The sequence below is a fragment of the Lepidochelys olivacea genome, assembly GCF_965140295.1.
Source record: "Lepidochelys olivacea isolate rLepOli2 genome assembly, chromosome: 2".
Taxonomy (NCBI): domain Eukaryota; kingdom Metazoa; phylum Chordata; order Testudines; family Cheloniidae; genus Lepidochelys; species Lepidochelys olivacea.
In genome coordinates, this window is record NC_140412.1 from 102,880,302 (window position 1) to 102,897,708 (window position 17,407).

Here is a 17,407-nt window from a genome sequence, read left to right on the forward strand (position 1 = left end):
CAGGCTCCTGGCTTCCCGCTCACCACTAGCTGCCCTCCCCTACACACTCTCCATTAGTGTCCTCCCAGATACTTGGGTTTCCATCTTCATCGTCTCCTGATATCCAGCTACTAATGGGCCATGTCTAAATAGGGTAGTAGCCCACTTTACTAGGTTTCAACCTATGTCCATTGCCATACTGAAAGATGTTCCTGTTACAGAAATCTACAAAGCTGCTACATGGGCATTAGTTCATACTTTCTCAACACATTAGGCCTTGGTGAATGCCTCTAGAACAGATGCTACATTTGGTTCTGCAGTTCTACGAACAGTTCTAGGCTGGGTTCTGAAGTGCCCATCTCCTTCAGAGGATACAGCTAGAGAGTCAACTCAAGTAGAGTATGCATAGGGGCATTAATCGAAGAAAAATAAGTTGTTACTTACTTTGTACAGTAACTAGAGTTTTTCAAGATGTCTCCCTGTGGGTGCTTGACTACCCGCCCTCCTTTCCCTTGAGCTGCAGTGTCTCTTCTCACTGGGACTTCTGTGGTAGAAAAGAACTTGAGGATAGTTTGTCAATCACAGTCCTAAGTATCCTCAGTACAGGGCATGAAGATGGCTAGGGTGCATACATGGACTGAAGGAGCATTGTTGCTGAAAGTCTCCAATCAAATGTGCCAGGGATGTGTGTACACCTCAAGTGGGGGACACATCTCAAATAACTCATTATACAAGGTAAGTAATGTCTCCTTTTGTCTTAGTGTCTGAACTGGCTCTGAATAGTTATAAATGAATTCATTAGATTTAGATAGTGGCAGTGCAGCTTTTAGATTATTGCAATATTTTCTGAACACCCTGAGGATGACTTTCTCATAGCCCCAGTTATTTCAGATTCAGAATAAATTGGTTCATGACTAGGCAGCTTGTCTTGTTGGAACTCCCTTGTGGCTATTTCAAGCCACTACATTTCTATTATTTTCATATACTGTAATGTGTTCTAACGTAGGTTTATATTTTTGGGGCCCTGTTCTGTAAACAGATGCATTAACTAAACTGTTTACAGAATTTTGGTCTTATGTTGTTGTTGTTATTTTTATATTAGAGTGGACACATCTCACTGTAATATCTGAGCCTTTTATACAGGAAAATAAGATCTGGCTCTGCTCTCGCTATCCTAATGTTTGGTCACTTTTACTGGTTTTTGTTTTGTGGTGGAATTTTCTTTCTTTAGGTTTCAATAAATTTTGTTGTCATCTTTGCTTCTGGTGTAAGTAGACTTTTGAAAAAGGTGAGTTTTTCCTCTGAGTTCCTAAGGTGATCAGATGAAGACTCATTCTGACCTCCTGTGGTAGGGTGTTCCATAGTGTGTTACCTATCACTGAAAACTTGTCTTCAGTTATACTGCTTGTAATGGACCCATGTCCATGCAGCACAGTGCAAGGCTCTCACACATACATCTTTGTGATGCTACATATCTGGCAAACTCCAGTTACAAGGAAGTAAATTGTTTTTCCCGTTGTTTGCCACCTGTCTCACTAAAAGAGGAGAAAGATCTGCAGTAGTGCCACCAACTCTTAGCAAGCAAGAAATTATCACCTAAGTTATTCACCTAAAATAAGGTAGTTCTGTAGTTAGGATTGATGCTTGTTTCCATTTTTAATGTTGTGCATACTTTATTTTTTGCAGAACTTAATACTTCAAGTGGAAATCTTCCTTCAACACCACCCATGTCTCAATCCACAGTTTCTGCTCAGAATTTAGTAATGTCTTCGTCAGGAGTTGGAGGAGATGGTAGTGTCACCTTGACTTTGGCTGATACTCAGGGCATGTTATCTAGTGGTCTTGATTCAGTTACACTTAATATCACTTCACAGGTCAGTGCAATTTACTGCTCTGCTCTTTTGGTAAAGTAATAGTACAACCTCAAGGGACTGGAGTGTCTGAATGTTTTTTCAGAAAGTAATTTTTACCACTTACGCACAGTAGATGAAGATGCAATAAACATTTTTGCTGCTAACAGTGTGCACATTGTTGCCTAGAACCATGACAGAATTTCTTATGTGGAGCTACAGCTTATGCCACTTCATGCTCCCATGGGAAAGCATGAAGGCCGGAGTTCCCGTGATCCTCCCCAAGTTTCCTCTTACTGTCAGTGGCAGCAAAATGGAACCAATCTTTAGAACAGCTTTTAGTTCTTTAATTTTCAACTGCATAATCCCTGTCCAGATTGAATTTCTTTGATTTGATCCCCTTATACAACACTCTCTCCCCATTCCCCCTCCCCCCTCAGGACATACCCCTTTATAGAAAGATCTCAAGATGGTGGAGTCAAAACCTTCAAGCCTTGTTCATCCTTTGACAGACTAATTTTTCTTAAAGACAGACACAGCAGTTGCCTGGTTTTGGGGTGTATAATTCATCCAAGCAGCAGGTGCTCGGTTTGCCTTTCATTCTCTACTCATCTTAAAGGTCAAGAGAAGCGAGACTGAAGCTCCATCTCTTGGAACAGTCTGAGAGTGACGTGAGACCCAGAAGATCTAGGCTCTAGTATCCCCATACTGCTCAAATTTGCACCATCCAGCACTCCATTAAGCAGGCAGGTAATGCCAAGACCACAGCAAAGAAGACTGCATCAAGAAAACAATTGGCACTGACATTAATATCTACACCAGGGGCGGGCAAACTTTTTGGCCTGAGGACCACATTGGGTTTCCAAAATTGTATGGAGGGCCGGTTACGGGAGGCTGTGCCTCCCCAAACAGCCAGGCGTGGCTTGGCTCCCGCTCCCTATCCACCCCACCTGCTTCTCGCCCCCTGATGGCCCCCCCCAGGACTCCTGCCCCATCCACCTCTTGCTGTCCCCTGACTGCCCCCCGCCGCCCCATTCAACCCCTCCTCTCATTCCTGACTGCTCCCCCGGGAGCCCTGCCCCATCCAACCACCCTTTCTCCCTGACCGCCCCCGGAACCCCTGCCCCTGACTGCTCCCCGCCGCCCCATCCAACCCCCTCTCTTCTTCCTGACTGCCCCCCCCGGGAGTCCTGCTCCCATTCAACCCCCTTTTCCCCGCCCTCTGACTGCCCTGACTCCTATCCACACCCCCGCCCCCTGATCACCACCCCGAACTCCTGTGCCTTCTATCCAACCCCCCGCCTGCTCCCTGGCCCCTTACTGCACTGCCTGGAGCACCAGTGGCTGGTGGTGTTACAGCCGTGCCGCCCAGAGCACCAGGACAGGCAGCCATGCCACCCAGCTGGAGCCAGCTACGCCATCGCACAGCACAGAGCACCGGGTCAGGCTGCCGCTCTGCAGCTGCGCTGCCCAGCAAGAGCTCGCAGCCCCGCCGCCCAGAGCGTTGCGCCGGCGACACAGTGAACTGAGGCTGTGTGGGAGGGGGAACAGCAGGGGAGGGGCTGGGTGCCAGCCTCCGAGGCCAGGAGCTCAGGGACCGGGCAGGAGGGTCCAGAGGGCCGGATGTGGCCCATGGGCCATAGTTTGCCCACCTCTGATGTACACTATCACCAACTGCAGCATTGAACCTATCAAAACTTTTGACATTAAAGATGATGCCATTTTTGATAAATTGTATGGTCAGTTGGTCAAGAGACTAAATAACCAATGTCAGTCAAGTTTATTAATATGATATAGGAAAAAGGTTCTATATGACACCAATCTTCAAAAGAGCCATCCTGTAGAGCAGTGTTACGTTCACCTTATTACAGAAGGTGTGTTCTCCAAAGTTCTACTCCTGAAGCAATCTTAAAAGAAACCATATTCCTCATTTGAAACTAGGTTCAACTAATTAGCTTTTTATCTTGTTTTTCTGGTGTGCCCCTTATCTTTGTTCTGAACACACTGTGCATTCTAGGTCATGATGGACCCTTATCTTTAGTATGGGTAAATGCATTCCAGGTACTAAGGGATCTGAAGACACCTCCTAAACCTGTACTAGGATAAATAGGTTTGTGAGGGTAACTGCCTTTCTGCTTCTATAAGGAAACAATTATATGTCCTGATACTGACAATATTCCTATCTACTCTAAGCCAAAGTTAATGCAAGGTGGTATGGGATATTTCACATAGGTGAACGGGATTATTTCAAAGGTACAGACTAATTTGGGATTTATAACTGCTATATTAATACTTAATGTGGATACTTAATGCTTTATATATATGTATGATAGCCAGCATAAATTAGTCAACATCATAGACGTTCTTCTTAGTGTATACACAGCGAGCCTCAGGTGGCATATGGCCAGGATTCATCACTGAATTTGGTCTGCTAGTTGGATCATTAGCTTCCCCAGCCTGGACTGGAAACTGGTGGGGAGTGCAACATGAAAGGTGATCCATGCTCCCCACCACAGACATTGAAACAGGACACTAAAACAGGCCACCCAGAACACTGGGACAGGAGTTTGAGGAAAAGCTCAGTGTCTTCTCATGCAGAAAGAGACCGGAAGGCAAGAGGATAAACCTTATCCAACATGAAAAATGAGTGAAAAGGAGTAGATTGCAGGGCAGCAGACTACATTTGGTACCAAAAGCACCTGTACTATCATCAACTCTGGCATTGGGTGAACTATCGTGGACCACACCCAGGACATACATCAGCACTGCAGTATCCAACAGGGCCAACAAGGCCCCAGCACTTATGGCTCCCTACCCATCAGTGCCACCCATGAAAGAGAGAGACAGCTTGCATCCTGGTGATGAGGTGGTACTAGCAGGGAGCTGTCCCTCCCATGTGATCCATGAGTGGCACCAGCAAGAAACCCAAGGAATTCATCAGAGCCTTTGGCCTGCCAGGACTGGCATTGGTCCAGTCAGCAACTTACCAGCCACATGGATGCATATGGGATGCCTCCTTGGCCCCTGTGGTGTACGGTCCATCTTGCCAGGTCTCTACCTTCCAAGCCCCTTGTTTCAGTCTTGGAAGAGGAAAAGATCTCCTTCTCCAGCAGCATCCTTGCCTCAGCCACAGTCGCTGGATCTTTACTGGTCTCAACTGTCCAAGAGAAGTCTTGTTCGGCCAAGAATGTGCCAAAAGATAAAGACTGGATTTGTTTGGGGGAAAATCCTACTCTGTGCATTGTTTCAATTGTAAGTGGCTATCAGGGTTTCCAAGCCAAATGTGACGTTTTAACTTGGGGCAGAGTGAATGTTGTGAGAGCAGAGAGGAGCTCAGGGACATCATAAAAGAAAACTCAGCTGGTGGCCAAAATGACCTTATAAGCAGCTATGGTCAGAGCAGGCATTGCAACTAGGTACATGGCCGAAGTGTTGCCAATGTGGAAGGCGTGTTGGCTCCAGGCTGTGTGCCTTCTTCATGGAGTACAAACTATGGTTGAGGATCTGCCATTTGAAGTATCAGAGAGAAAACTGACACTGCCTTTATGCTTGCTCAAGGACTCCAGTGTGACTGAGCTCTCTCTTGCGCCAGCAAAGACAGCACACGCTGTCCTACTGTAGGCAGCCGAAATACCATTCCAAGAAGCTGATGAGGTACAGTAGAGGACATCATTTTTCATGAACTCTGTCCACACATAATGGCAGCAGATGTGACTACTCAGACGAGAGTTGCACCAGGACAGGTCCATGGAGCCCTTTTTTGGAAACTGTCTAACCTTATTCCAATGGGCATTGATCGGATATTACCACTGATAAATTGGGTGCTGGACATCGTAACTCAAGGTTATACTACCCAGTTCCTTTCCCTCCCCTGTTTTCTCTTCCATGCCCCTTTTCAGGGACCCTTTTCACAAGAGCCCTTTACAAACAGAATTGGCCTTCTTTCTCTACCTCGGAGCCATATCAGAGGTGCCTCAGGACTACAGAGGAAGAGGCTTTTACTCCCCGTCTTTATCCTTTATCCCTGTCTTTAGACCGGAGGAAACTAAACAAATACATATGCTGCCTCAGATTTAGGATAGTAACACTTTGCTTCTATCATTCCATTGCTCCCAGCTCAAGACTGGTTCATATCTCATGACTTGCAGGATGCCTCCTTCCACATAGCTCTCCACCTCCCTCACTGGGAGAACCTCAAATTTATAGTAGGACTCAACCATTTTCAATGCAACTTTCTACCCTTTCGATTCTCCATGACACCAAGAATATTCACTTAGTGCTTGGCCATGGTAGTGTCACTTGTAGGGAAACAGTGACATCATGTCTGTCTATACCTAGATGATTGGCTGTTCAGGGGCAAGTTCTGGGATGAGACAAGACAGCCCTAGATCAAGTTCTCCTCCAGTTCTTTCAGTTAGGGCTCCTGGTGAGCTATGAAAAATCATCTTTCATGCCCTCTAAGAATGTAGAATTCAGAGGAACTCGGCTCAAGTCACAGATATCATAAGCATACATGTCAAAAGACAAATTGAGATCCCTTCAGTTGCTTGTATGTGACATAAGGATGAGACTACCCATGAACTTTTGCATATGCCTGGGATTATTAGAACACGTACATGCATGTACTTATGTGATATTGCTTGCCTGACTTCACCAGTGGCCATTACAGCACGGGCTAAGGACTGCATATTCCCCATCCAAACACAATATGAACCTGTTGGTCACTGTCCCGTCCCAAGTTTTGTGAGAACTTACCGAGTGACTAAACCTCTTGATATGAGGAAAGGTGGGTCTCGTCCTCGATTCCCTTGCTAACAGTGAAGCTTATTACAGATGAAGCAGGGACAAGTTGGGGTGCCCACCTGAATCAACTCCAAATACAAGGAGTGTGGTCTCCAGGCAATCTGAAGTTACGCGTTGTCAAGATGAGGGCCACCAGCTTGGCCTGCATAGCATTTGTGCAATGTCTGTGAAACAATATAGTGCAAACTGTGATGGACAGTATGATGGTGATACACTGTATCAGCAAGCGGGGTACCAGATGGTCCTCACTTTATCTGGAATCCATCAAATTTGGTGAATAGTGTTACCAGTGCGGGATGATTTTCCACCAGACTTTCTTCTTCCAGAAGTCAACCATGACCTTACAGACTTCTTGAGCAGAAATGTGGTAACTAACCATGAATGACTGCTGTGTTATCCATCCTAGACCCAATATTCTGATGATGGGGGACCCATCCAAATAAGCCATAGATTTATTTTTGCCACAATAGAGAGTGCCAAATGCAAGGTTTCCTACTCCAACGGAGGCATATACCTAGGGTCTCTGCTGGATGCTTTTTTTCTTTGGTGGTCTCACAGTCTCTTTTATGCCTTCCAACCGATCCCCAGGATAATATCCAAGATCAGAGAGGACAAGGCTACCATTATCATGATAGTCCCCAACTGGCAGGGACAGTTTTGTCTGTCAGACCTATTATAGATGTCCAGCCAACCTCCTATATGCGTCCCTTCTTTGCCCAGACATAGTGTCTCTGAACTCTGGACAGATACTGCACCTGTACTTGCACTTGCTGCACACAGCTGTCTTGGATACTGGGGTGGATGAGCATTCATGACACAGATTGTGGCAGGTGCAAGAGGTTCTTATGCAGAGCAGGAAAACTAGCAGAACTTTTTTTTTCAAATGGTGATTTTTTTTTTCCATATAGGCAGCCCAAAGTAATGTAAATCTTGTTGAAAACCTGATTCCAGATTCTGGACTGTATGCTGCTGCAGTTTTTCACACTGTACAGTGGTGAGATTTATTAAGGGCTTCCTTCGTGCCTGACATCCAGTTAGAGACCTGACTCCTCTTTTTGCCCTCCTCTGGCTCATGAAACCTTCCTTTGTCCCTTCATCAAAATGTTCGTTATACCACCTACCATCAAGACAGTTTTCTTAGTTGCTATCAGGTTGGTATGGAAAGTCAGCAAGATCTAAACCCTTATGGCTGGACACCATACACATTGTTTTAACAGGGATAAGGTGGTGATGATGAGTCCCCTCCCCAAGTTCATCCCCTAGGTGGTCTCAGAATTCCATCAGAATCAGTCACTCATCTTGGCAGTCTTCTTCTCAAAATCACACTTGTTTTCTCCAGGAGAAAAGAAATTTCACACTCTGGATGTCTCCAGAGCCCTACTTTACTATTTAGAAGAACAAAGCCCTTCAAACTCACTGTGTCTTCTTTGTGGCTTTATCAGATGTATGTAAACGCCAAGCAATATCTTCCCAGAGACTCTCAAAGCAGATCACAGAGTACATTACCATTTGTTACCAGCTAGTCAATGAGCGTGTCTTGCTAAACAACAAGGAGCGCTGATGAACAGAGCACAGGCAACCTCGTTGGCCTGCTTCAGAAATGTGCTGAGCTCAGAGATTTTGATCTTTTTAAAAATATGCACCTGACAGGATAGCCAGGGGAGACACCAAAAGTGGGATTGCAATCTTTGGCTATATCTACACTTAGGGAAGTGTGTAGAATACAGGTACTACATGTGTAGCTACATGCTTCAGTGAAAGGCAGGCTGTGTTCACACCTGACACTGCAGGGTATAGCTACACGTGACAGTGAAAGGCTCCAGCAGCAGATAGTTGTCTGAGCTGTTCCCTGGTACCTCCCCGCTGTCATAGCCTTTCACTGTGGTGGGGAAAGGCTGAGGTAAAGGGACCCTAAAAATAGCAGTGCAGACATGGGAAGCATTTGGCACGTTGAGAGTTGTAGGCTATACATCTTGGCTGTATAGGTAGGGCACTCTGCTCACCTAAGCCGTGCCTTGTCAACTATGCTGATACTTATACCCATGCTAGGTGGGAGTGTAAAGTGTCTTCTTTACACAGGATCGTAAGTGTAGACATAGCTTTTGATTGTACAGCTGTGGCTTCTTACTCCCACCATCTGAAGGGGAGACTGCTTGCTAGTCACTTATAGTGGGATCTGCACTGACACACATTGTACGTGAAGAGAAAAGAATGGCTACCTACCTTACAGTAACTGTGGTTCTTTGAGATGCTGTAGTCAGTGTGGTTCTGTGATCAACCCTCCATCCCCATTTTTTGGAGTAGTCTGCAATGTGGGCTTTGAGTTGCAAGGGAACTGAGGAAGTGTCATGACCATTTATCCCTCAGATGGGAGCACAAGGATGCCTATGCAACCCTCATATCCAGTATAATCTGGTCTTGTGTGTGTCAGGTGCGTGCCTCCTACAGTGAGATTGACACTGTGTACATCGTGTCAAAGAGTCACAGTTGCTGTAAGGCAAGAAACTGTTCTTTCCATGTGTTGTAGGATATGTAACTCTGCTCCTTGCTCCTGTCTACTCTGTAATACTGCAGTACAAGAGAAAGTTCACTGGGTTTGTAATAGTGATTTCTACTTAATCAAAATTAGACAAATTAGTCACAATACAAGAACACATTTTAGAAATTTTAACAGTAAATCCCAGTGACCTCTTCCACTTCATGTCCGGTTAGGAAAATTAACAGGAGAAACACCAGTGTGAGATAATGAAGGAAGACACATTATATAAAGGTTGACAGTGGTACCTTCCTCTAGGAGCAAGTATTTGTGAATGTGAATAAACCTATAGAGACTTAAATAAGATATTTATTTTTCATCTTGAAAATGCTGGTGCATAGTAATCAGTGACTTTAGGTCCAGGCCTCCAAAATATTTTGTAGCATGGACCAGACTTTAGTATGTTGTCTTGTGAACCTGCTGTCCATCCATTTGTGACCACATAATTTCTGTGGCAATACAGCTGTTTCTTTTGTGGAAAATAATAGGAGAGTATATATTATAGTTGGTAACTGTCTTTTTAAAATAAGTTAGCAGCTGAAAAAAAATAACGCAAGCCAGCACCGTGTGACCACTTAGCTCTCCAACAGTATCTGCCCGTGGTTCATGAGCCACTGTTTAGGAACCTTTCCAGTACGTCAATAGAGCTAAAGGTGCATTGGCAAGTAGTATGAAGAAAAAATCCCTATTGCTTCACATGAAAAAGGACTTCAGTGGTTGGTAGCAAAGCAAAACCATTTGCACGTTCAGCAATAACTTAACTCTTCATATAATTTTTAGCTGAATTATGTTTGTTGTCCTTGAAAGTTAGACGTTAATATCACTGACTACATTTAGGTGTTGTACATAGGCCAAATGTACAGTCAGATCCTCTGTGACATTTCCCTTCAATCTTAATATGTGAAAATCACTGCTGGCTTCTATCTTTGCTGAACTAGGACTAAGTTGTTTGCTTATTTATTTTCTGTGGATTAGGGTGTGTGTGTGTGTATGTATATATATATTTACACATACAGTCTGTGGAGGTAACTACGTTCCCAGTTATCCCCGATCTCTTCAGCTTTGCATTAAAAACATTTATCTTGAGTTGGAAAAATAAAAATGGTGGGCTTCCCAAACACCTTATACAAGGTATATCTGTCATGATATACCATGCAAATGGTAGGTCAAAATATATAATGATATAATGTATTATACCATTGGTGTGGTGACTTCCTGCTCTATGGAGTTGGCAGTAATACATTATGTGGTTTAATTTCAGATAATGTGACACTTCAAAATATGTGGATTTAGCACAGTTGATATGCTTATTTGGATATATTTTTAATCCCCATTGGCCTGAAAGTGTTAGGGTGTTTGGTTGGTTGGTTTGGTTGTTTTTTTTGTTTTAAAGTGATTTGTTCAGACCGATGTTTGAAGTAATCTTTTTAAAGAGTAGTCTTGAGTGATAAAATGAGTTTCTATTTAACCCCATTTTATAATTCTTTTAGGATTTACTGGTTAATTATGACAGTTGACTGTGCTTGTAAATACAATCACTTAAATAATTTTATTTTGATAGGGTCAGCAGTTCCCCGCTTTACTCACAGATTCTAGTCTCTCCAGCCAAAGCGGTTCGGGCTCACAACAAGTCATACTGGTGAGCCATACTCCACATTCAACATCTACAAACTCTGATGAAATAACATATCAGGTAGATGTAGTTTATTTGTGTACTCTTATGTATAAAAACATGACTTTACTCAAATATGAAAATGATCCGTTTGTCCTGAAGCAGAGAGTTTCATATAATTTTTTAACTTTGTCTTAAAGTAGCTTATTACAGAGGCTCTAGCTTTATAGTTAAGACTGGGTTGATTTTGCACTTAAAGCAGGGATTCAGGGTCTTTGTTAACTATGAAAAAATATCTGATATCTTCATGATAAGTATAGCACTTTTTGAGTATAGAATACATTTTATGGGAATTTCCAAGTAAATCTATTAACTAGTACAGGCTTTAAAATGGGTCCTTAAATAAAGTTGGTACTCCAACCTGTTCCGCCTCCCAGATCTTCCCCCTCCAACCTCCTCTGTGATTTTAATAACAGAATAATGCAGACTTTCCCATATAGTTGAAACTTGCTTAAATCTTGTGCATGGATTACATTTGAATAATTTTTAAAAGATTAATCGCAAGTTTTCTATCAATTCTGTATCAAATTACCTTAAGGTGGGGGAAAAAAGAAAAAAATGTAATCTTTGAAAATTAATTTAATCATATGTGGAAGAACCACAGCCATGAAAACACCATACTCATAATAGTGTGATAATTGTATGGCATCAGTACAGGGCAAGTAAAGGTTTAGTATCCCTGTCTGTGCATTGCCAATTCATAACATTAAGTTTAACCTTAACTCTTAATTTCTTGGCTTTATAATGATCGGTTTTGGGAGAATTACATCATCCCTGTAATGTACTGACTATGAATAACTATTATGAATTCTCATCCATAACTTCCATCTTGCCATTGCTTTTGTCTTAGAATTCATATAGATTTAGATTTTTAATATTGCAAATGACAAAAAACATAATTTATGCATGCAGTTTCTGCAGCTCCATGCCTAATCACTGCTACAAGGTGCATAAGTTACGGTTTAAATTTGCTTTTGAATATTTGTAGTGTCCAAAATTCTGTTTTAAAAATGGATGCTTTAAAAATACAAATATTTATATCTCCTTTTTCTTTTCTTTTTTCAAACTAATTCTAGCCTTTTTGATATATGCATGATTTCCACCATCTCAGTGTGTCAAATATCTTTCATTGCCCTTTTCTCTTACCATGAGGTGACCAATATGAACACAAGAGTAACAGCAATTTACCTATTGTGTATAATACTCTTCTCTACTTTCCCTGTTCATACAGGTTACAGTAGCATCATGTTTGTTTTTATTTAACCATTGCTGACATCTTGGTTTTGCTGCCCACACTTCAGTCTTTTTTTGAGAGGTTACAGCTAATTTAGGACCCATTAGTGCATAAATTTGCAGTTTAAACTTTTCTTTTCAATGTGCTTTACATTGCACTTGACTTTAGTAAACTTAATCTACCATTTCTGTTTTCTAGTTTAGTTCTTATTGAAATTCTATACATCTTCTTTAGTCATGACTACCCTCAATAATTTCATGTACATTAATGTGTGCTGTCATGTTTGAGTTGTTTATCTCATTCTAGAAATTACTGAATTTTTAAATAAGCTCTCAAGCAGCCTCAAGTTATTTCCTTAAAAAACGATGTGGGGTGAAATTTTTTAAAATGCCTAAGTAACTTAGGCATCTAAATCCAATTGAATTTTAATTGGACATAGGCACTTTTAACCATTTCACCTGTAGTGCCTAAATCCCTTTTGAAAATGGGCTTTTGACTTCTAAGTCACTAAAACATTTGAAAATTTTACTTGTGCTGAAGAAATAAAAGAAATGGAAAAGATCCTGTCACTTGCACAATCTACAGGTTTATAGGCATGTCGCTCCCTCATTTCCAAATCCTTTAAAAAATTGTGAATTTTGTTTGGTAAAAAGTGTAAGTGGCCTTTGCTAAAGAAAAAACAGAAACGGACTACACCAGAACTTTATGCACCTTCTCGCATCTGATACACATGTATTCTCAGAATTGCCATTGAATGTACACAAAATATCTAACCACCAGTGTTCTTTCTTTTCCAGAACATAAAGGTATGTATTGGTCAAGGTTAAAATTCCATTTCTATTACATAAATGCCTTTTTACTGAATTCTTCTAAGTGAGGCCTTACTCTCCTTATTTTGAAGTATGACAGAGTCATTCCCTCTTATCACCCCTATTGCTCATAGCCATTGAGCTGGTTAAGAGCTTTTTATATTACCAGTTCAAATGCTTTATTAAAAGTACATTCTATCTAGTGAGATGGAAGAACAGTATTTCTAGCTATGCTTTGAGATGAAGGACTTTGGTTTTTTGTCTATCCATTTTAATTATGTGCACTAACTTACAGATATATTGAAATGAAGCTCCATCTGGTACAAGTATCTCTGGCTCATGATCTGTAAAACCAATAAGCTAACACATGTAAATGCTAGCCCTATAACTTGTTTTAGTGGATCATATTGCAGTTTAGAAAATGGTTACATCACAAATACAGTCAGACTAAATACATTATCACTCTTTTCTTCCAGTTCTTTTTACAAAGAGCATTCGTCTCTTGCAGAAACTCCTTGTGTATTACATAGTGAGGGGGAAAAAATCACTCTCACTAAATTAGTTATTTCTTCTGTAAATCATGCAAGCCAGACCTATGGGAAAAAATCTGTTAGGTAAAAATAGACAGATGGATATTGTTATCAAATAAATGACACATTACTTTTTCTAATGTTCATAATTATCAGTTTTTATTCTTAGATAAGGTATACTTTGGTTTCAAAACATTGATAAACCTGAATCTCCTGGGTTACTCTCTAAAAGGCAATTAACTTTTTCTCCCTTGCAAACAGTCCTTACCTGCTTTACACTTAAAAAATCTTAAAAATCATCTTACCATTTGAGGAATAGACTAGCTGCATTCAAGAAACTGGACAGAGAACAAGCTTTTCATATTGTAGTTAGCTTAATAACATCTGTGATGCAATCCATTTTTTAAAAGAATAAAGTACTTATGCACTTGCTTAATTTTAAGCACTTGAGTAGTCCCACAGGTATTAGTGAGACAATTTATGGGCTTAATGTTAAGCATGTGAGTAAAGATTTGCAAAATTGAGGGCTTATTCTGAGAACGTTGGTGGTACTCGTCACATTAATCCAGAAAACATCACAGAAAATGTTTGTTCTGGTGCACATCATCCCCCCTAATATGTGAAAAATGGGGTTTGTGGCTTTGTCTAGATGAGGAAATTTCAGTGGTTGAGTTTAGATCCTGATTATTTAAAATGTTTTAGCTAACCCAGACCTAATATCGACCTCTTCCCTAGTCTAGACACAGGTTAACACCTTTTACTGTGGTTTAGCAGGCTCAGTTTCAGTCTAGACTTTCCTCTATGGACTAAACAGATTGAATCTCGCCTTTATATTTGGCCATCGAGCTTCTTTCAAAGCCCTAAAAACACTTATGTACTGGTTAGTAATAAAAGAATTACACTGAAATATTTTTAAATGATAAGGAAATTTTTATTGGGTATTGAATTTCTCACAGTTACAGTATGATTACAGTAAAAATGCTGTCTGACTCTCAATGCTTTGAGTTTATGCAAGGGAAGGACTACATGTAACAGTCTCCACTTAAATTATTAATTCCTTTAAAATAGCAGATCGTTAAGAATGGTGATCTAGGCTCTAGTATCCCAGACAACATAGAGGAGAGCTTAGGAGTTGTTCAAAACCACTTACCCAATTCTGCTTTTGTATTGTCTAGAACTATGGTAGAATATTTGGATTCTGTTGTGTCTCATACAGTCTGGCCTTCCTCCCTTCCACTCTCATTGGGCTTGCCATTGGTCCACTGGTAGCACCTGGTGTTATTTACCCACTTTTTTTTCAAGTATCTATGCAGAAAAGTTAATTTTGTGCAACACTTCCATCAATCAGTTATTGTGGAGCTTTCCCTTGTGTGCAAAGATTGTAGGAAGTTTGAATGCTTTGGCAGCAAACTCCAGGCTTAAGCCCGAAGTACTCTGGTTTCTGCTAGCTCTGCCTCCCATCAGTAGCTAGATGCAGCAATTTCAAGTTCTCCTGGAGCTTTCCTCTTTTAATTCCTCATAAAGTAGCAGAGACATTTCCCTTTGTTTATCCTTCTTGACCTTGCCCTCTCATTTTGGGAAGTAGTTTCTCCATTTTCCTAAGCTTTCAGAAACTACTCAGTAAAAAATGCTGCTTGACAAGTAGGCTGTCCCCATACAGCACCACGCTCAAGCAGTTGAAAAAGCATTGTTTTTAGAATAAAAAGTATGAAGGAGTACTGTGCCATTTGGTTTCAGAGTAACAGCCGTGTTAGTCTGTATTCGCAAAAAGAAAAGGAGTACTTGTGGCACCTTAGAGACTAACCAATTTATTTGAGCATGATCTTTCGTGAGCTACAGCTCACTTCATCGGATGCCATTTGGATTTCACCTCTTGTTCTGAGATTAACATAAAGCATGGACTTGGGAGTAATGTTTTATTCATCCAAGAAGAAGTTCTTTCCTTGCCACGAGTGGTCTTTGGAATCCCACAAGAAAGGTTTTTAAAAGTAACCAAAAAATGAGCAGCAAGAGGCTGGACCACAGCCAAAAACAACTTTGATTTGTATCAGTGGGTGGCAGTGTTGTTAATCCTCTTTGTCATACACTTTTAAAAAAGAGGAGGAAAAAGTTAGAGTAATACTTATCTTTCAGATCTAGGCAGAAAAGACTGTTCCATTTCATTATTACTTTGAAGAGATAATCAAATCTTAAAGAAATCTGTATAGAGCAAAATAGTAAACTGCCAAATAAGGAGATGTGGGTCAAAACTGGAATAGTTTAGAGGTTGTGATCCTTATCGTTAAGGTTGTCAATGGCCTGGACCCATCGACACCAGATATCTGCCTTTCTCTCTCTGTGTCTAAGATATTCCATTAAAATCTGTTTCACCGGAGACAATAGATTTGTCTGAGGTTGGGGAAAGGTGTGTGTGGCAAAATCTCATTTCTTGTTCACAGCTAGCTTCCCCAGTCCCCACCACTGGGACATTGCACCCATCCAGAGTTAATCGACTACTGCTGCCATCTTTCCTATCTCTGAAGAGTTCAGGGGACAGGATGAAAGGACTTGAGGAGCGCATATCTGCAGCTTCCTTATCCTCCTCAATGGTGTCATGCCATCTTTCAATGGTGACAATTTTAGTTATTATCAGTCTCTGGAGATACCTTCTCAGCTGTGTCTTAGTGAATTCATCATTTAGTGGGCTGCTCTTTGAGTGATTGAGCACTTCATTATCCCTTTGATTGTCTCATTCTCTGCATATTGATTCATCAGTTAATCACTTGATTTTCCATATTTTTAACTGTTTCATTGCTCTCAATTTTCTTCATAATAAATTGTCACCTAATAATTTTTGCATGAATTCATTACCCCAGTTGATTGATACAATGGATTTCATTGCTCTAACTTTTCTGCTGTTCATATGATTTTTCCTACCCCACACACATTTTTAATTGCTTCACTACTTATTTGATTTTTGACTTCTAGCAGCCATGCTCATCGTAGTTGTCCTCCATTACTTTGTTCCTGACACCCTCTTGTTCCACCCTATCTTCCCTTCTCACTGCCCTACATCACAATTTCTCTTTCCATTCTTTTTTCTCCTTTCACTCATTGCCAGGTTCACCTCACAGCCTCCTTGCAACTGCATGACATTCTACATCTCGCTGCTGCCATCATCCCATAATGCCACTCTTTTTGCATCAAGTAACATCTCACCCAACCTTGCCCCTGTCTACATCGCCCCTTGTTCCTCACCAACCACACCTTGCTCTGTCACCCTTCCTGTCCCTTTGTGTCCCATACGCTTCCAATTTCATTACTAAGACCACTATTCTTCTCTTCCCTTTTTCACTCCTCTACAAAAGAATACCACAGTCCTGTCCACTTCCTACTCCCCACATCCCTAACCTTTGAAGTTGTGTTCTAATATGGGGATTTTAATTCTCTCTCTCCAAACTGTATATCCTACCCAAAGAATGATACTCAGGGTGTCAGATTCCTCCTCTTCCTGCAGACGGTCTCTCCATTCTCTCCCATTCCTCTTTCAAGTAGCACTCATCAGACTTTATTCTTCCTTCAGCTACTTACAGCTCTTGTCTACTGCCCCGATGCTTCCCCTAATGCCTTATTCCCTGATTTTGATGCCTACCTTTCCCCCCATCTCAATCTCCAGTCATCTTTAGTGACTTCAGTTTCCATGTTGATATTCCATATGATCCATGACCTGACCTGACCACCTCTTTGCCCTTTGTGATCTTGAACTATGGATCAACTCTCCCACTTGCCAAAATGACCACTCACTTGACTTGGTTTCACCAAAATCTACTTTATTTCTGACATTCTCTCTCTCTCTCCCTCCAAATTACTACCCCTACACTATCTTCCCTAGTGATAAATAGATCGGGGGAGGTAGGGGGAATAGGACAACATGAGGAATGGAAAATCTCTTACCCAATATTTTTGATTAATGTCTTTTTCAATATGGACTCTCCCAAGTCTAGCAATTGCCTAC

General features: G+C 41.4%; 1 protein-coding gene across 3 annotated transcripts in view; it reads left to right on the top strand.

The window, feature by feature from the left end:
- ZNF236 (zinc finger protein 236) overlaps positions 1-17,407 on the top strand; it is a 179,106-nt gene that overhangs the window by 139,240 nt on the left and 22,459 nt on the right. For all 3 annotated transcript variants that reach the window (XM_084619762.1, XM_084619763.1, XM_084619764.1), the window contains exons 28-29: positions 1,666-1,853; positions 10,730-10,861. In XM_084619762.1, coding sequence (XP_084475888.1) covers positions 1,666-1,853; positions 10,730-10,861 — 320 coding nt within the window. The remainder of the gene's footprint in view (positions 1-1,665; positions 1,854-10,729; positions 10,862-17,407) is intronic.